General features: G+C 45.8%; 1 protein-coding gene across 1 annotated transcript; it reads left to right on the forward strand.

The window, feature by feature from the left end:
* Nucleotides 1–898: 898 nt before the first annotated feature.
* On the forward strand, nt 899–20520 carry LOC136434449 (uncharacterized). Its single transcript, XM_066427251.1, has 22 exons — nt 899–1304; nt 4898–4967; nt 5252–5305; nt 6530–6790; nt 7119–7379; nt 7842–8114; nt 8901–9152; nt 9794–10024; nt 10865–11323; nt 11489–11664; nt 12317–12498; nt 12592–12694; nt 13332–13471; nt 13671–13767; nt 14137–14314; nt 14739–14837; nt 16409–16525; nt 16889–17001; nt 17188–17404; nt 17957–18112; nt 18514–18642; nt 18902–20520. The coding sequence occupies exons 2-22, from the start codon at nt 4901–4903 to the stop codon at nt 18991–18993; spliced, it is 3657 nt and encodes a 1218-aa protein (XP_066283348.1). The 5' UTR covers nt 899–1304; nt 4898–4900; the 3' UTR covers nt 18994–20520.
* The last annotated feature ends 579 nt before the right edge of the window (nt 20521–21099 follow it).

A 21099-nucleotide genomic window follows, 5' to 3' on the forward strand; every position in this document is an offset into this window, starting at 1 on the left:
CGATTGAGCAGGGGATATTCTTTAGTGCCTTCCAATCGTTTGGGAAATACAAAAAACTTTCAACATCAGAAAACAATGATAATCTATTTCTTCTTTAGTTGGGAGAAATAACTGTCAAGAAAAATCAAAGTGACATAAGATAAATGACTGGGCTTTGGAAGGGGGGTTAAAAGATAGTACCCGGCTACTGGGAGCCCCTAAGTCTAAGTAAGTCTACTGGGCTTGTTGTTCAGTTTGTTATCCTAACAGGATGTTGCTCCACACTAAGATTAAACTTCTCAGCCTATCAAATCTGGACTGCATTGTTCTTGAATAGAAGGGCAAAAGTTGTGACGTGTTTGTTCTTCTATAATTTGGTAAGTCTGTTTAAGGAATTTCCTTCCGACGCAACATGCAGCGTTTCTTCCTACCAACTTAATAAGAAATATATTATCATTGTTTTCTAACGTTGAAAGTTTTTTTTTTTTGTACTTCCCAAACGATTGAACGGCACTAAAGAATATCCCCTGTCCAATCGTTTGCAACATGCAGCGTTTTTTCCCCCTCTAAAATTTGACTAGGCCGATTTTCTCACCCGTTTTCTGTTTTGTATGCTGGAATAAAGTAACAAAATATGTTGACCTGTCCGTGTTTTTGCTGCCTATAAAGACCGTGCATTATATGCAGATATTGCCACAGTACGGCGCCTCTATCGGACGGCTAACCCTGTTATGTTGGGCAGCAATAAACATGGGCTGTTGAACCCAAAACTCTGATTCCAAGCACCATGTCTTTTCCCGGCACCGTTCTTTACCGGAAGAGATTGTTTAGCAAACTTTACGGCGCCGAACGTGAAAACACGTATTGTTCTCAGTAGCGCCATATTAGGAAGCACAAACTACACGAGTTGAATATAGCTGCGGTCGGGTTAGTCAGTGTGACGCAAACTCCGCTGTGGCAATAACAGAGAGCGTACGCCGATGTCAGCGCGATTCAGTCAGGCTTCGGTCAGCGTCCAGCAATTCGCTACCTGAAGCCCGGCCAGGTCTTTGAGCGTTTTGGGGGGTAACAGGCGAACACGCGACATCACCACGAAGATTGTTTTATAAACTTTGCGGCACTAAACGTTGGGCACGAGTAGTGTTCACTCCAACGCTATAATTGGGAGTACAAACTACGCGGGTAATATTATTACGGTCCGGTGTCCCGCACTTCGCTGGCTGGAGCCCGGTCTTGAGTGTTTTTCGGAAACAGGTGAACAGACGAAGAAACGTCAACACCAAGATCACCTCGCATTCCACGGAAACCGACCTGCAGAGTCCAAGGTAAGATCTTATACGTTCATTGTTTGCTTGAAAGTCTTTCTGGTTTGGTAGAAATCACTTTGAAGCAAAGTTGAGCCATAATTCCCAACACAAGATGCTATTTGCGTTACTTTTGGGCTGCGTTATGTTGGAAACGTCAGGGATTTTGGTGTTACAACGAAAACTTTTGTGTTCCCGTTTTTCATGACATGAGGCATCGAAAGTTATCCAGCAGGTTTGGTTGGACTTCCTCATTCCAACCAGTTTTTTATCGATCAGAAAAACTGCAAACATACCCAGGACATGCACATCCAGGTCCGAGAAATTGTCAGATTTAGACTCTTTGAAGTCGACGACCACATTAGTTTAAGTCTGTCAGTATCGCTTGATAACCGAACGTCCAGTCACACGAGTATTAACAGGACTGGTGAGCGAAAACTGCCCGGCCCTGATTTGCGTACAAGGTTGGTGTGCCGACGGTTTTTGTTCATGGTAATAGATTCCCTGTCAGGAAAACCGAGCGCAGTGAAGCAGATTTCACGGAAAGATATATGAGGAACAGCTCAATCGTGAGAGAGAACGTCTTTCTCCTCAGGAATCTGCGCAAAACTTGTGACGCATCTTTGACTTGTCTCGATGTCTCTGAAGACACAAAACCAACAGGCACTAGTTTGAAATCATTACGCGTTGTTCAGATACTTGCTGTAAACACCAACAGAGTTGACATACTTGAGCAGAGTATATGTATCTTTAGTATGCAACACCCTTGTACGCTTTTTAGCACCAGGCCGTCCAAAAGCTATTTGCTAAAGTTTACCCTTTCTTTATATTTTTGTGAATATTGGACTCACTTCTACTCAAATAACACAGATGTCCTGCACGGAAAGAACTTTTAGTAAAAACTGATCGAATTGAGTTTGATGGTATCAATGATAATTAATGATAATTTTATTTGCAAGTTCTTGCCCGAAGGCTAATAGCAACATGAAACAATACATAGCAAGGGTATACTGTGCAGATAACTCGAGTTAACAATGTTGACTAGTAGAAAACATGGCTATTCTAAAAACTACTACGGAATACAATCTACGCTTTTTGGGTTTGACTTCTTTTTTGGAAGCAGTGGAAGACGAAGTGTCCCACTTTTTTTGTAATGAGTGGGTTTTGGGAGGTTAACAAGGTTCTAGTTTTATTTTCGTCAGTAAATGTTTGAAATTGTGGTAAGTTTTGGAGGCTTCTTTAAAAAGCTATTTTGTTTCCTGATCATTGAAGGGGCAGTTTGAGATAAAATATATTTCGTCTTCCACCGCTTTTGACATACAGTAGTTACATAATCTTTCCCACACAGGTAACTATAGCATTCACTTGGTACTACTTGGGGGATGTTTACCCCTCTCATTGTTGTTTACCCCGATGTTGACCTCTGTTGGCACCAAACAGATGTCTGTTTAATGTAATTCATGTTCAGTGGGGGAGGGGGGGTGGTTACGTGAAGAGTTGCATCAACATCCAAGAAGCAATATGAGAGGTAAGCAAACTTGTTTGGTGAAAACTGCATTTTACATACTGGACGTATTTTGGAAAGTTGTTATCTGTTACTTGATAGCTTGTAGCCTCCTGCGCAGACCCTCGGGTGGCTGGCGGTTTTGTATGACTTTTGTTGGCTGATTTCTAGTCTTCTCTGGTTGTTCAGTATCAGTATCATCTATGGTCAAACGTAATCGACACGCCAACCCAGTCTCCGCCGGGAACGTGATCAATGTAGATTTGATTGTACGGATGACATCCGCGCACGCATCCATTTTCGTACATTTCAAAAAACAGAAACCTTTTCTACCATACTGTGAACCGTGCAGAGCGGCCAAGAAATGAGCAAAAATATGTCGTAATTTGCAGACAGACATTTCGGAAAATGGATACTTATGTCGTGAGAAGATGGGAAAGAACAAAACAGAAGAATCCAGTAGTTGGTATACCATAAACTCAACATGTGACTTTCGTCCTTTGCACAACCTTCCTGACCACGTAGGTTTTATAATAAATGAAGCATTTTTTTTGCAAAACGTTTTTCTATTCGCACTGTCGCATCAGTTTTTAATCAAAACAACATGGCCTAATAAAAAAATGATAATGAAAAAACGTGTCCTTTCGGCGGGAGCAAAGGTGGCGAATGGCCGGCTAACAGGCGCGGGAAACACACGGACGAGGTGACGTCATCTTCGGATCAAATTGCTTCCTTGTGTTTTTCTCGTCACTGATTGGCTGCCTTGTAGCGGTGATGGCAGAGCACAACTCAAACCCGCGTTTCCGAACTCTCGATGCGCATTAGACATAAGGGTGTTCACTATAATATGGTAATTTGGTTATATGGTTATGGTTATGGTTATCTGGTTATATCATGGTTATCGTTATGGTTATTTGGTTATATGGTTATTTGGGGGTAACCAAATGTAGATGTAGATGTAGATATGTACACGGGGTTTAGCGTAATCTTCAAGCAGATCTGCAATGGTGCCAAAATCGCATGAGCTACCCAGAGAAAGTCCACCGGTGCCTGACTGGACCTTCTCTAGCTAGCTTTACGATTTTGGCACCGGTGCAGATCCGCCTGGAGATAAGGTATCGCGGGCAAAAAGGGAACTGGCTGAAAAAATGACGCCCTCGGCTCTTTTTCATCCACTTAACCCTATCTAGACCGGGGGGGGGGGGGGCTAAAAGTGCCCGCGCCAACTTTGACGTCCTATAGCTGCTGAACGGCGTGTGCTATGACTACAAAACTTGGTGACGTTCCTAGAATTCAGTTGGCAACAATTTCATAGTAATAGTATAAGTTTATGATTTTTTGTGTTGCCATGGCCCCGAGTTTCTGACAGGCAAATTTGACAAAATTCACTAATTTCGGTTCAAACAATGAGGTTTCAAGGTTCTCTTGCTCTACAACATTTGCTTTCCTACATTATTAAGATCCTATGTTATCTAATGTAACTTTCATCATTAATTGTTCTTAAATCATGCTAACTTGATGACGTCATCGGACAAAATCCAAGATGGCGGACAACATAATTAGTTTAGGTGTAAACAGGCTTTCCCCCTTCAAATTCGTCCATACCTGCTATGTTTTCAACAAAAAACATTAAAATCAATGTTTCTAGTCTATTTCAATTGTGTTTTGGGGTCTTAAGTAGGAAAGATTATATTTCTAAAAATTCAAGATCGCCTATCTAAGATGGCGGAACTCAGGGATGGCTGAAGGCATATGACGTCATTCTATAACGTCATTTTGACGTAAACGCAGTTACCATTGGAAACAGAGGTCTTGTCAGACTTCATTATCAAAGAACTACCATATTTTGTTAAATGATCGGTTAATACCATCAGGTATTACAGGAATTCCCTATTCAGACGATTTAAGCCAAAAAATTACATTTATGACGTCATGATTACGTCATATGACGTCATAAGGGTACCAAAATTTCAGGAATTATAAAATTTTACATATACATCACTCTCTGCAAATTTGGTGATTATACCACATACTATTCAGAAGGTATAAGGGGCGGGCACATCTCCTCGGCAACGCTCATTACTAAAACCTTGTGTTTCGCTTCGCGCAGAGCATGGTGGGAACGTCTGTAACGCTGCCAGTGCTCGCGGTGCTTGTCGGGATCGTCCTGCCGACTGCAGGTAGGCTTTTCAATGTCAGAATTCGCGCTACCAGTAAAAATTATTTTTGGTAAAAGTTGAAGAGGATATTCTTTTCTCAGCTGGCAAGATTTTCTTTCGGAGGCAACCAGCACCGTGTTGCTAACGGCAAATTTCTTTGCCGTGGGAAGTCCAATAATCATGTAAAACTTCCCGCTGTGATCTGTATAGACCTCAGGGGCTGGATAGACTTCCAATACTGGACACATCACATCATTGCATGTAGTAATGATTATAACCTTCCGCCTTGGTGCTTTGTCCTCCAGCTGCAGCAACCACCTCTTCGCCGTGGTTGCCATGGACAACCAGCCCTCCCGCGGGTGAGTTCGAGTTCTGTCTGCTGCCAGCTGATACCTTCGCTCGAGGGCTATATTACGCTTCTTATCAGATTAAATGCCCAATAAAACTATGGTCCTTTTCTGATTATTTGATAGCTATGGTTACCTTTCTCTTCTTTTCCCTATGGCTACTTATGAATGGTTGGAAACCAAAATGATACACCAAAAACATCGCTAAGCATATTATTCTTTGTGAAGAATGTTATTCTGCGTTTTAACATCATATAAACTACATCTATGCACGGGGGCCCCATTCAATACCCTTGATCTGTGTATGTGCAGCATATGGTCATAACACCCATGTTGTGGGAAAGATTGTGACCTTCTTTAATATCAGATCAAATGGCTAAAGTCAATTCCTGATTATTTGATGGTTATGGTTACCTTTCATTTCTTTTCCCAATGGCTGTTTATGAATAGTTAGGAACCAAAAAGCTACAACAGAAACATTGCATCACTTTTTCTATTCTTTGTGAAGAATGTTATTCTGCTTGTTAACCGTACGAATTACATCTATGCACCCTTGAACTGTGTATGTGCAGCATACTAAAGGCCCCACACAGAACACCATCAACCGAAGTGCTCTCTCGGCTGAGCTGGAAAGACATTAAAGAAACACTCCAATACTACAATGCCGTACAAACCTACAAAGCCCTAAACAACAAACTGCCACCCTACATGCACCAGATGTTTGTGTACTGTAGAGACCAGAGTACTCGTACAACCAGACAAAGCACAAGCAGTCAGCTGGTTGTCCCCAAACCCAAGCGAGAGATCTTCAGAAGATCGGTAGCCTACCGTGGACCAAATGTCTGGAACAGCCTACCGCCAGACACACGTACGGCTCCGAATCCGACTTCCTTCAAGAGACTCTTGAAGTAACGGAAATGAACTAAACGAACGGACACGGACCATGAACCAGCTTTCGCCCTACTTTATGTTGTATGTTGTAGAAATTGTATATTGTTGTACCATAAATATGTAATGATATATGTTGATAGAGTTATTAGGACTCAAATGACTGTGTATCTCTGTTATATTGTATCTGACCCTTACCTCTTCCCTCATGACCTCAATGAAAAGCGGCCTGCGTGCCGATTTGAGCTTATCATGAATAAACAAAGGTTCAAACAAACAAAAATATACCCTAACCCCGCCAGTCATCGATAATGTTGGTTGAACAGCGATCCGATCCCGTCCCCACAGACAAGCCGTGTGGCGAGTTCCCGTGGAGCGCGGCTAACATCACAGTGGACTGTGACTACAGCTACTACAGGTCCAGCAGACTCTACGACTACAGCAACGGCACATATTACAGCGGTCCTTTCAGAGGGCGCTGTGCGGTCAGCTGCTCCGATGGCATGCCGGTGATAGGCCCGCCCGTTACTTCCTACTCCGGGCCTGACAGCCACTACTACTGCCATGTAGACTCGTCAACATGGCTCGGAACCGAACCTCGGTGCGAAGGTAAGGGTTGTGAGGCACAAACATTGATTAAGGATCAAATAAATCATGCGCGTAGTTTCAGCACTGATTTATCCGATCAAGGACATTATCCTATATAACCCGATCAATCTTAACAATTGGTTGACATGTCCTCAATGTGGTGTCTTTACGTAGGAGGTTCTTTACGAAGATCCCGCCCACTATTTATACCAAGATTTAATGTTAGATTAGATTAATTACTTCAGTTCTTTATGTAAAGAGGCTTTGTGTTGCTCTACCTCTAAAGCAGCACCTGAGATAGAAACAACATCAAACATATTTCACACGATTTGGACGATCTTCCCCACAGACAAGCCGTGTGGCGAGTTCCCGTGGAGCACCGCTAACGTCACAGTGGACTGTGACTACAGCTACTACAGGTCCTACGGCCTCAGCGACTACAGCACCGGCACTTGGTACAGCGGTCCTTTCAGCGCGCGCTGTGCGGTCAGCTGCTCCAATGGCATGCCGGTGATAGGCCCGCCGGTAACTTCCCACAACGGGCCTCACAACCACTACTACTGCCGTGTAGGCTCGTCAGCATGGATAGGAACCGAACCTCGGTGCGAAGGTGAGAGTTTTAGGCAAGGGGTAGCTGGGGGGTAGTGACCACACTTTACGAAAAATTCAAATCTTCCCTGAAAGCACGACGCGATTTTGCCACACTGACTTGATGATATGGATGGTATCCACGCGCGGATCAATTTTTGTCCGTTTCCAACAAAATATCGAAAATTTTGTGACCGTAAATCGTACGCAGGAGCCTTTTCCCATCGCATTTTTAAATCATATTTACCAGTACAACTTAGCTGATAAATGTACTTCCAAAGTCAAGGTTGAATCTACAAAAGAACAAAATATGTATTTTTGTTTGGTATTCACTTACTATTCAATGCTCAGTTCTGCATTTCCTGACCAGGTTTTATGATAAAGTTTTCGGTTGCCCGAAGATGTCATTCATACAATCAAATCCCAGCCGAGATAGAAACGAGAATAAACATATTTCACAAGACGTTGGCTCTCTCCTCCACAGACAGGCCGTGTGGAGAGTTCCCGTGGAGCCCAAACAACGCCACAGTGGACTGTGACTACAGCTACTATAGCTCAAGGTCCTACATGGACGGCATGTCCAACCAAGCTTGGTTCAACACACGTCTGTACGGGGGCCTGAGGGGCCGCTGTGAGGTCCGGTGCGCGCCGCCGTTAGTCACGACAGGGGCGCCGCTTCTTGACCCTGACGGAGGCGGCTACTTCTACTGCCACGCACAGACCGCAACCTGGCTGGGGCAGGAGCCGCAATGCCAGGGTAAGAACATAAATAACCTCTATAGCAGGCTCCACCAAAGGCTGATTGCTTCCGTGTTCTGATGGCTGCCATTTTCGATTCTGAAAATTCATGGCACCAATGAATGGTCATAATGTATTCACTTTAGAAATATACTATACATGTATGACATTGTTTGTAGCCAGTATGACAATGTGAAATGCATTTTGACGGAGCGAAAATCCTTTGGATAAACAGTTCTGACGGTAATGTCATTCCACGGAGGATCCATCGATGCTCCTGAAAAGCAAATACCCACTTAAGCACAGGTATTGTACCTTATGTATCTGAGGACTATCTACATATCGCAGCACTTCTGGGGGCGTCTTGAAAATACTACTTGGTGTTATGTGTGGCTCTTGCTTATTTTCTCCAAGTATCTTTGTACGAGACGATGACTTATGCAAAATTTATGGCGTCATGATGACTTCATGAAAAATTACAGGGTCACGCCCCTTTTTAAAAAAAGCCCCCTCCCTAACGATCCAATGTACAACACTGATATTTTAGAGAAAGATGCATGATAGTGATCTTGTTCATTACACGGCAGCCTTTTTTTTATATCTTTTGAATTTAATGAGAACCTCGTTCTGTTGGCCCTCCTACATTTTTACAGCATCAGGATGCATTAGACCAGATGGTAATTTTTCTAATGGGGGGTGGGGGGTATTGTTGCGGCATACATGTGTCTCCCACCTGAACATCTTCTGCCGTTATCTGTGCTTTTTTTTCCACCCGTCCAACTTACCGCAATTCCCTTCATCACAGACAGACCGTGCGGACCGTTTCCATGGCAGCCGACCGACGCCACAATCGACTGTGACTACGGCTACACCGGCAACAGAAGCTACCGCGACTACCAGACTGGGACGAGGTTCTACCCGGGAGGTCGCTGCTCCGTCATCTGTTCTAACAATCTGACGGTAATGGGGGCGCCTTATCTTTCTCCTGACGGAGGAAACTACTACTACTGCCATCCTGGGGCCTCAACGTGGTTAGGCATAGCGCCGTCTTGCCAAGGTAAACAGACCTAAAGTTTAAATTAAGGGAGCACACCCCAGTTTATTTTGGGTTACACTTGGAGGCTGCGCACCCTCAAATATAGGTACTGTCTCTTCCAGGGAATTACTCCAAAGTACGAGTAACTCAACTGTGTATGGAATGAAAGCATATTCCTTCCGCTACAGGACGAACTGAGTTTTATTTCTTCAACCTCTCTAATTTTGGTAAATTACAAGAAAAAAATTGTTTTTACGTCAAAAATGATGGGCGAATTGATAAGCCTTATCGATGAATCAGATCTAAGTAAATCAAACTTTCGTGCCAATACAACCTTGATTTTGAGCAAGTACCCGTTGCTGCGCTATCAGAAGGAACCAACAACCAATTATTCTTGGACACTGAATATCAAACATGACAGTCTTGATTTAGCCTGGATGCCAGACCCCCAATCTCTAAGATATATATCGAGTATATATTTTAGAGATTGGGGGTCTGGCATCCAGGCTAGTCTTGATTACGAGTGTATGTTAACTTTATACAAATGGACCTTACCAAAACTCTTGTCCCGGCCTTACCTTTACCTGTTCGAACCCATCAGGCTTTGGCTGATGGCTTCAACGGAACACTGATGATCAGTTTCACACGTTGCTCCTCCGCAGAGAAGCCGTGTGGAGATTTCCCGTGGAACAACCCTGATGTAACGGTAGACTGTGACTACGACGACGGTGGGATTTGGAACATTTGGAACAATGTGTTGTATTACCGTGGCCGGTGCCGTGTCTCCTGTGTAAATGCTGAGCTGCTAGTCGGTCCGCCGGTACATCATAGCACATATTACTCCTGCAGCATCAGCAACGCCAGCTGGACCGGTACCGAGCCCGTCTGTATCGGTAGGAGACATTTTTTCTTTAAACTTACCCTTATAAAAGGATACATGGCAGATCAACATCGTCCCTTTTCCAGTCCTGTTTTATTCCTGAATGATGCCCTGAACAGACTTACCAAAAAAAAAAAAAACCTGATAGCCAAAGACCATTAGCCTTCCAAAGATTCATCTGACCCGACAGTTGATCTTACTAGACCGGATAGAATATAATGCAGGTTCTGAAGCACGTGGCTTTGTGCTCGTGCTCAATTTGTTTGTTTGTTTGTCTGTCTGTTTGTTTCTATTGCATACCCGGGTAAACCGCCTCAAGGCGTAACACATCAGGTTTATACTGATGAGTACCAACTGCATATCCGGACAGATTTATATGATCTAGCCTAAATTCAATCAAGCCTCTTGTGACCGTTCGCGGCCCTGTAACCACCTCGCAACCCAAGAGAGGGAGAGAAACCCCCGGACAGCTGGAGTTTGCGTTATACAGACCATATATGATCCACTCACACCGGGAAGTACTCCTATTTTTTTCGATAAGTGTGTTGGGTTATTTTACGTGCTCGAGGTGTGGCTCTCCTCAAGCACGGGACCTCCATTTAACGTCCTATCCGAGGCACGTCCCTAACCAAAGCTAGGTGCTCGTTTTCACCCAGGACCTCTGGGTTCTGTACCAAACACCCTAGTACTACGCCACCGCAACGCTACTAGTACTGACTTAACCGTTTCAGAAGCTGATTATTGGTCCTTAGCCTTCTGGGAATTGTAAACAGCAATAGACCGGAACCGTTTGAGGCTTACGGTTGAGACTTGATAGTAACTAACTAGTTGTAATTCTCCTCTTTGTTCCCAGGTGGGTTCGACAGCTCGTCAGTAGCCGAGAGCGAGGCCAACCGAGTCCGGCTGGTGGGGGGAGAGTTCTACGGCTGCGTGGAGCTGTACGATGACGTCACGCAGCAGTGGGGACCGGTCGTTGGGTTCAGCTTGAATGTATATAACCCGGCGTATGAGTCCAGGATGGCCTGGGCTGACCTCGTCTGCAGGGATGTTGGGTTTATTGGGGGTTTGGCCACAAACGCGTTCCCTACGGGAGGTACCTCGATCACACCAATATCAGAGCAATTCTACACCTCCTACTCCCGCCCTAACGACACCGGGCCGAACTTTTTCCTGAACACGAGTTCTCCTGTGTCCGCGGGAGGAGTTCAGCACCTGTCCGACACCGTGCGGAGGGTGGTCCGGGGCGACTGCACGGACCGGTCGGACTGTGATTATTACCTGATGTGTTTGGCCTGTCAGAAGGATAAAAAAGGTAAGTCTTTTGTCCGAATGTTCTGTTTTTGAAGTATTGAGGTTTGTTTAACTATAGTGTTTCAAGCAAACTGCTCGATATGTGTTATACAAGTACATTTGCAGTTACATTTGTTACAGAACATTTATGGTTACGGGAACTAGAAAGCGACATTCTCCTCCCCAGTCCAGGGCGACCTGTCCTGTAACTCCACCGCCATGTCGGTCAGCTTCCGCCGGGACGATCTAGGCCGCCATGTCGAGTCCAGCATGCACCTGCGCGACCCAGCATGCACTGCGGTTTTCAATGCAACTCACGCCACCTTCAGCACTGCCCTTGACGAATGCGGGACAACAGCGGCGGTGAGTTTTATCTCTGAACGGAAATTCATAATTACATCGCCTCTGGGCAACATAGAAATGATGTTCAAGCTCTAACCAGCATCATCATCATTGGTCGGCTGCAACGCAGGCGACTGTAAGTCTCTTGTTCTTTCTGTCGGCAGCAAGGTTTGCGATTTGCTCAGGCACAAGTAGACCCAGGAGTTGTTGTAAGCACTGCAGGTAGGTTTGATCTCACCAGCAAGGGTGGACAAATGTAGTATTAGACGTGGCGGGATAAGTAGTGGTTGTAGTAGTAGTTATAGTCTTATCTTAGAACGTTATAATCACATTGTCTCTGTGCAACATTATGATTTTAACTAGAAAGCATGAACAAAGATAGTATTAGAAGTACCAGACGTAGTAGTAGTTTAAGAAATAAATGGCTTATAAAATCTCATCACTGAGATCCTAAATAGTGTCCAATTTTTTGAAAGGGTGTGCAAGGTTATGAGACACTTAACAAGTTGGTAGGGAAAGGAAAGCGATAGAAGATTTGTTGCCCCTGCCACGAAGAACCGGCCATTGTTAGCATCATTCTCCAACAATCGCATAAACAGCTGCATGTCCAACATCTGGCAATAAAACATCATCACTCATGAAATGCAGACGTACATGATGATTGTATTCACAGGAAAACGGTACAACCAGCAAGATCGTCTACACCAATGACGTCTTCGCATCCCTGCTGCAAAGTTCCCCGGATGGAGCTGACGTCATCACCAGGACCACGGAGGACCGTTGGACGTTCAACTGTCATTACGTCAGAGATGACTCCGTAGCTGTCGGCGCCCTGTTTCCGGTACCGCCTCCGAGGTGGGTTGATTCAACATGTGCGCCATTGTTGGGAGACTAATTTTCCCTCCAACCCAGGAAGAAAATTGACATTTTCACTGTTGCTCCCACTAGTGTGGTGGTCCTTCACGGAGAGGGGACTTTTACCTTCAGTATGAACCTGTACCGGTCAGACGGCTTCTCCCGTCCGTACGCACAGTCGGACTTCCCTGTGGAGGTATGTATGAACCTGTAAGCACAGTCGGACTTCCCTGTGGAGGTATGTATGAACCTGTACGCACAGTCGGACTTCCCTGTGGAGGTATGTATGAACCCGTACGCACAGTCGGACTTCCCTGTGGAGGTATGTATGAACCTGTACGCACAGTCGGACTTCCCTGTGGAGGTATGTATGAACCTGTACGCACAGTCGGACTTCCCTGTGGAGATATGTATGAACCTGTACGCACAGTCGGACTTCCCTGTGGAGGTATGTATGAACCTGTACGCACAGTCGGACTTCCCTGTGGAGGTATGTATGAACCTGTACGCATAGTCGGACTTTCCTGTGGAGGTATGTATGAACCCGTACGCACAATCGGACTTCCCTGTGGAGGTATGTATGAACCCGTACGCACGGTCGGACTTCCCTGTTCCCTAGACGCTTTGCACATTTAAGTTTATTCCAATAGAGGGCTTTCCACGTAGCCTGAGTGCCAGCCTTTTTAGCTTCCGTACGCGAGGCGAGGAGCGGAGCTTGGGTAGCGTACGGAAGCTAAAAAGGCTGGCACTCAGGCTAATTTCCACGGGCTTTAAAAAACATTTTCCTGTTCTTTGATATTGTTTGCACGCTTTTGACTATTTTTCGTCTCCAGGTAGTGGTCAACGATGACGTGTATTTCGGCATCTCGGTGGAGGCGGCCGTCTCCGGTCTGGTCCTGTTTGTGGACAACTGCAAAGCGACGCCGTCTTCCACCCCTGGCGACTCTATAGAGTACTACATCATACAGAACGGGTAAGGAGATGGCGGGTCAAATATATGTTCTTTTTCTAATGGAAGACTTTAAAGGGCTCTTTTGAAAATGTATTAAAACAAAGCACATTTATATGACGTTAATACTAAGTGAATCGTAGTCTATAAGTTTCAGGGCCAAAACAAAAAAAGGGCGGGAGATTTTAACTATTAATCATTGTCGCATTTCCCGTCCTTCCAGATGCGACCAGGACGACACTCTTCAGGAGTTCCCGATCGCCTCGGCTACTTCTGCGCACTACGGCATCTCTGCATTCAAGTTCACCAACGAATCACTGGTATATTTACCCTATTGTTCGACGTGCGCTTTTTATACGATGTTTATCGCTCCTGATACTTGAGTCATCTTCTAATCACTTTTATTCTGTATTCTGTGTTACTCAAACCAAAATAATTGGCACTAGTTTGAAAGTTGCCGGTGAATTTGGTAATCAAAAGGTATCATCTTCATCTGGTACAGTTCATAGGGAGTACCGAGGGCTGTTTGGTCCCCGTCAGACGGATGCATTTGTAAGTGCGCTTCATGTCTGGAGTCGAAAAGCAGGATGCACTGTCTAGTGTGCACCAGCACTGTGACATCGCGGTGTGTTTGATATCTAAAGCCATACGCGTGCCTCAGTGACGTCATGGTGAACTTTTTTCCCAAGCCGTTCGTGTACCTGCACTGTGACGTCATGGTGTGTCTGGAGAACACCCTCGGCTCCAGATGTGACGAGGGTTGCGTCAGCGCGCGCAGGCGCAGACGGGCCGCAGACGACGGCGTGGAGGAACGCGCTACCCTGGTGCAAGGGCCTATCGTCCTGGTCTCATATGAAACTCCAGACGGTAAGGAATTCATCTATACTACTAATACTGTATTGTCTCTCCAATAGTCTGCATCATCCACAGGAATCATTAGTCTAAGAATGCCATACATATACCTTGACGGGACATTGATTCAGCGGCCTGAATGTCATCCTGGTTCACGAGGAGTCTTCAAACGGTATGGAACATTTTCTCTCCCGAACCCCAAGAATTGATTTCCTTTTCTACTAACCTACACTATCACATGTGTATCATAAGATTAACCGTTACTTTAGTACCCTGGTTTGGGGACCGGTCGTCCTGGTTCAAACGTCATGTTCTCTACTACGTCACGAGCACCAAAATGACTCCTAAAAGGTGACATCTGTGGCAAGAGATCATTTTGCCTGCCCATGAGTCATGTTACAGTTTACAGTTAACCACTACCCATTCTTGTCCATTTCAGCCTGTTCTGAGAGCTGCGACCTGCATGCCTCCTGCAGCCCCTCGGCAGGGAGATGTGTGTGCGAACCTGGGTGGGTTGGAGACGGGGTCCACTGCCAGGGTGAGTACGGATATGCGTGTGCGAACCTGGGTGGGTTGGAGACGGGGTCCACTGCCAGGGTGAGTACGGAGATGTGAGTGCGAACCTGGGTGAGTTGGAGACGGGTTCACTGCCAGGGTGAGTACGGATATGCGTGTGCGAACCTGGGTGGGTTGGAGACGGGGTCCACTGCCAGGGTGAGTACGGAGATGTGTGTGCGAGCCTGGGTGGGTTGGAGACGGGGTCCACTGCCAGGGTGAGTACGGAGATGTGAGTGCGCACCTGGGTGGGTTGGAGACGGGGTCCACTGCCAGGGTGAGTACGGATATGCGTGTGCGAACCTGGGTGGGTTGGAGACGGGGTCCACTGCCAGGGTGAGTACGGAGATGTGAGTGCGAACCTGGGTGGGTTGGAGACGGGGTCCACTGCCAGGGTGAGTACGGAGATGTGTGTGCGAACCTAGGTGGGTTGGAGACGGGGTCCACTGCCAGGGTGAGTACGGAGATGTGAGTGCGCACCTGGGTGGGTTGGAGACGGGGTCCACTGCCAGGGTGAGTACGGATATGCGTGTGCGAACCTGGGTGGGTTGGAGACGGGGTCCACTGCCAGGGTGAGTACGGAGATGTGAGTGCGAACCTGGGTGGGTTGGAGACGGGGTCCACTGCCAGGGTGAGTACGGAGATGTGAGTGCGCACCTGGGTGGGTTGGAGACGGGGTCCACTGCCAGGGTGAGTACGGATATGCGTGTGCGAACCTGGGTGGGTTGGAGACGGGGTCCACTGCCAGGGTGAGTACGGAGATGTGTGTGCGAACCTGGGTGGGTTGGAGACGGGGTCCACTGCCAGGGTGAGTACGGAGATGTGTGTGCGAACCTGGGTGGGTTGGAGACGGGGTCCACTGCCAGGGTGAGTACGGAGATGTGTGTGTGCGAACCTGGGTGGGTTGACGACGGGGTCCACTGCCAGAGTGAGTACGGGGATGTGTGTGCGAACCTAGGTGGGTTGGAGACGGGGTCCACTGCCAGGGTGAGTACGGGGATGTGTGTGTGCGAACCTGGGTGGGTTGAAGACGGGGTCCACTGCCAGGGTGAGTACGGGGATGTGTGTGCGAACCCGGGTGGGTTGGAGACGGGGTCCACTGCCAGGGTGAGTACGGGGATGTGTGTGTGCGAACTTGGGTGGGTTGGAGACGGGGTCCACTGCCAGGGTGAGGACGGAGATGTGTGTGCGAACCTGGGTGGGTTGGAGACGGGGTCCACTGCCAGGGTGAGTACGGAGTTGTGAGTTTTAACCTGGGTTGGTTTGGGATGGGATTTTGATTTGGAGGCGAAAAAAATGCTGACTTGTTATTGTTTATGGACTCAAATGGTTTACATTACCTCTAGTTGATGGATTTATGAAACCTCCTTCGGCCGCACCATCCTTTCAATCAATCAATCAATCAATCAATCAATCAATCAATCAATCAATCAATCAATCAATCAAAGTCTTTATTTCCTTTCGATAGCTTTCCTTTCGGCATCATCTTAAGCCTACTGTTTAGCAGTCTGTAGTAACCAAAATGCAGTAACCTCCCCCCCCCCCTCCCTTCAGATTTTGACGAGTGCACGATCGTGTCCTGCGACGTTCATCAGCGCTGCGTCAACACGCCGGGAAGTCACGTGTGCGAGTGCATGCCGGGATACATGGAGGTGGACGGAAGCTGCCAGGGTAAGACGGACATCAGCTAAACTTAAAGCTTGTCTTAATTTTCACCTGGCTTATTACTAAGAATGTAGTGGCCGTTACTGCCGAGGTAAAACTGTCATTTAGTCGATGAAACCATTCAGACTGTAGCTGTTCTGAGGGCTGGTATCACTTCACAATGCAAGGTTTGTGAAAGACGAGTACGGAAATTCCGAAATTGTTTAACGTCATCACGTCTGGTAGCCTGGAATCGGTGAGGTAGAGGGAAGATGATCAAGCTAATGCGACTCAATTCCGGGCTAGCGTTAGAAAATACCTTACACGTTGATATAGACCAAATTCCATGGCCTCGTATTCCCAATTGGCATTGCTTATGTTATTTTACAGCTGTCCATGCCTACCACTCGACTTACCGACTGTTGGCCCGAAGCTTCAACGCGGCGCTGGAGGATGCTGGGAGCCGGGAGTACATTGACCTTGACGCAGAGGTCACTAGCACGGTAAGCATGGATGCCGCGTGTAGAATTACATGTGGTACGCATGTCAAAAGTCAAAATTAAGATATGGATTAAAACTAAGGTTAGAATTGATATTTAAAATGTCTATATCATGTTTCATATAAATGTTTACGTTTAAGGAAATAAGTCAGTAAACATTTATCCATTCTGTCCCCATCTTGCCCTCAGCTGGAGTCTCTGTACCGCCGGACGAGTCTGGCCGGAGACTTTCTCCGCGTCATCATCCTCGCCTTCCGGCCCGGCAGCGTCCTCGTGGATCACGTCATCAACATCCGGGCTACCGCGGACTTCTCTCCTGCGATGACGTCGGAGGAGGTCAGGGTCCTTGTGGAGGACGCCAACGGAACGGAGCTGGGCATTGACGTGGATCAGATCGTGATCACGGGTAATGCCAGGGTCACATTTCCAACCCGGGGCCCGGCCGGGCAGCTTGTGGGAACGAAAAGTATGATATAAAAGACAACAAAACACACAAAACTTGAAAAAAATTCTCCTTACCATACGCCATGTATATTCTTGATTTGCATTTTTTATTCTTTGTTTTCTCAAATAGCCTGGTCGGGCCTCGGCTTGGAAATGTGACCGTAGCATAAATAGATGACCGATTGAAAAAGCTGACCGACACCATTTCCACCATTCTGCACTTACTTTAGTTACTTTGCTTTGGTCAAAATTATGTTTTTCCACCGGCACCATTTGCAACCGTTCTGCCTATGGCTTGCTTCACTTACTGCCTTGGGTCTAGCTCCTCTTGAACGACCCTGAAAGGTTTTCCAATGAACGCTACCCTCCCTCCCTTTAATTCTTCAACTTCGATCTTTCGTCTACACATCAACAATAGGCTAAATGCTGCGATTACTGTCGCTCTCCGTTCAAACTTATCTACTTTAACGGTACCTTACCGGCAACATGTTTCACCCCCCCCCCCCCCCCCCAGACTATGACGAGTGCTCTGACCCGGAGAAGACCGACTGCTCCCCGCACGCCGCCTGTCTCAACACCGACGGCTCCTTCTCCTGCAGCTGCATCATGGGATACCAGGACAAGTCCCCGGATGTAGCCTCGCGCCCGGGGAGGGTCTGTGAGCCGGAAGGTGGGCGACAGCGTTGTAACATGGAACGAGACAAATTTTTATTCTAATAACGAAAAGTGCAAACGGTTTGAACCTACTTCTCGATACGTAAGTAAAAGTCCGTGACAACATCAGTACATTTTAGACACTAGTATACCATAGGATAAGACGAAAGTTATGAATCAACACAGATGAACTATCGCTACTTAATGCGACTAAAGCTGAAGTAAAATTTACCGTTCTTTTGCAAATACAACAGCTAGCACCTGAGACCGGTACTCCTGTGTATCATATTGTTAGCTTCGAAAAGAAGAGACATTAAAACCCAAACATTGTGCAGGCCACTTTATGATCGCAGTTCTTACCCCCCGCAGTACTGTATCATAGGGAATAACCACATGTTGTTCGTTTCCGCGCCGCAGGTGTCTCGGACAGCTGGGTCCCGGCAGCGGCAGGTGCTGCAGCTGCAGCAGCTGTCGTCATCATCGCCATAGCAACCGCCAAGCTTCTGTGGCGCTCCAAACGCAAGAACCGGGTCAAAGACGTGGAAGGTCAGAGTTAAAGATCTGTTGGAGTCACTATGGCAACTAAGGCTGCAGATGTAGCAAATATTCATCCAATTTCTTTTTTTAAAGCAAGGAAGTCATAGTCATTATTTTGTTTTGTACAGCTTTTCGTTGATACATGTTACTGTTTTTGCTTGTTTGTTACCACAAAAAAGGCAATGAAGTCACAGTCCATGCAGTAGTCGTTTTAGGTTTGCTGTACAGCGTTTCGTTAATCCATGCTGATTATTTCTGTTTGCTTCAGGGCACGACAACATGGCCTTTGCGCAGGCAGCAACCGGACCGGCGCAACCTGCAAGCAGCGCCCCCTACCGGAATGGCGAAAGCAGCTTCTGAGCCGTTTTGTGTGTTCAAGAACATTATATCTATAATGTCCTTTTGGTGTGCTGTTTTGAATGGAAATACAAGAATGTAAGAATGTAGACAGATCAGTACAGAAATGAGTAGGGTGTTGGATGATGCTTGATATACGGCGAGAAGGCAAAAGCATGTTTGTTTGCTTTTTGTTTTGTTTGTTTGTTAATTCACAGAAGAGCTCAAATCTGCCTGCTTTTCATTGAGGTCATGAGGGAAGGATAAGGGGCAAAATATACCAAAGATACAGATTGTATGATTGAAGCCCAGTGAGTTGTCAAAGGTAATGCAACGGTAACTGTTGTCAACATTGCTGATGCTTACTTTGAATTTTGCGGTGAATTGTTTGATTTTTGTGTATAATCGTTGTTACTTTAAGATTTGGTAGCTTTTATGTATCGAAATTTTTATTCTAAGGAGTCATCATGAAAAGTATCTGAACCCTTTCAACCTCTTTAGTGTTACAAGTTAACTTTAAAGGCATCCAGAGCATTTTCTGAGGCTTGAAACTTGAAGAAAACTCCAATTTCTAGACATTCCTACACATAATAAGTTTCAATAACACTATACCATTACATATCGATATTAAAGCAGCAAAAAATACGATGTCGTTTTGTGGTGAGAACTGATAGAAACTCCAAGCCCTAATAGACTGACCCTGACTGTCCATCACAATTAGCGGTTGGACCAATGAGAGGATGACTGCATGTCCGTCAAATATTTGCATTTTTATGTTTTAATTTTGCATTTCTACGTTCTGACGGAGGTGGGCAGGGCTATGGTGTCTACAGTATTTACAGTAGGCGCGTGAAACTAAAAGATCACCATGTAGACTGTATTTGTGCCGCTTTTGGACACTTTTGACATGAAATTATCACGCAAATGTGGTAAACTGTGGCATTAAATGTCGATTTCACAAAGATTAACTATAATAACTATAATATTTCCAGTTTTCAAACCTCATAAAATGCTCTGGGTGCCTTTAAGATTTGAAAATGACTTCTGCGGACACAAATGAACTTTCATGCGACCCGAAGAGTCATGTTGTCGGGAAAGATCTTTGATTTGATTGTATCTCTAAGATGTTTGTGTAAGAAATGCTGTTTCACCTTGTGTGTCATTTGCCGTGCACTCCGGGTATTGCCTTTAAACATCTCAGATACATTGAAGAACAATGTGAGGAACGTTGTGACAACCTTTTCTTGCCACGTTTTGTCTGTAATAACACTGTTATAAGGTAGATAACAAATCAGATCTTCTAGAAGGTTTGCCGTGCGTTACGTTTGTTTTAGTGGTTATACATGTTGGATTTCTTAGCGCTGATGAATTAACGTTTTAAAATGATAGATCCATCCCAATTGAATTGTTAATTACATTAGACCAGTCATTGTTAAGACAGTTTTGCCAGCACCATCTGGCGTCATTCCTTTGAAACACCGCTAAGACTGATTGAGTGGAAATAAACAGTCATGTCGTCCGTGGATGGCCTGTAATACACAATAAGTACAATTTGTGAATGAATGACAGGTTGAATGTCACGCTTTGCTGGCTGACGCCCGGTCTTGAGTATTTGCGAAAACAAGTGAACAGACGAAGATATATCAACACTGCTATCACCACGCTTTCTACCGAGATTGTTTTGAAGATTTGAAAACATTTCGGCACTTAACACGAAATTCGTGTACTGATCTCAATAACAAACACTTTAGGTAGTACCAATGACGCCAGTACAATATAGTTACGGTCAGGCGTGCCGCACTTCGCTTAATGAAGCCCGGTCTTGAGTGTTTTGTGGAAACAGGTGAGCAGAAGAAGATTCGTCAACATAGACATCGCCACGGAGATTGTTTTGCAAACTTTCTGTCAGTGAACACGAAAATCGTGGCCTGTTCTCAATAACAAACACTATATGAGTATAAACAGTACAATATAGTTACGGTCCGGTGTCCGCACTTCGCTTAATGAAGCCTGGTCGGAAACAGGTGAACAGACGGAGATACGTCAACACCGACATCACCACGGAGATTGTTTTGCAAACTTTGCCTCACTGATCACTTCAAACGTGTACTAAATAATAATATATATTAG

This window comes from Branchiostoma lanceolatum, chromosome 5 (genome assembly GCF_035083965.1).
Source record: "Branchiostoma lanceolatum isolate klBraLanc5 chromosome 5, klBraLanc5.hap2, whole genome shotgun sequence".
In the NCBI taxonomy this organism is placed as follows: domain Eukaryota; kingdom Metazoa; phylum Chordata; class Leptocardii; order Amphioxiformes; family Branchiostomatidae; genus Branchiostoma; species Branchiostoma lanceolatum.

Excerpts from the sequence above, each read along its gene's own strand:
- LOC136434449 (XM_066427251.1), top strand. The coding sequence starts at position 4,901 with ATGGTGGGAACGTCTGTAACGCTGCCAGTGCTCGCGGTGCTTGTCGGG. Across the intron at positions 10,025-10,864 it reads TACCGAGCCCGTCTGTATCG|GTGGGTTCGACAGCTCGTCA; the intron begins GTAGGAGACATT and ends CTTTGTTCCCAG. Across the intron at positions 17,405-17,956 it reads GGATCAGATCGTGATCACGG|ACTATGACGAGTGCTCTGAC; the intron begins GTAATGCCAGGG and ends CCCCCCCCCCAG.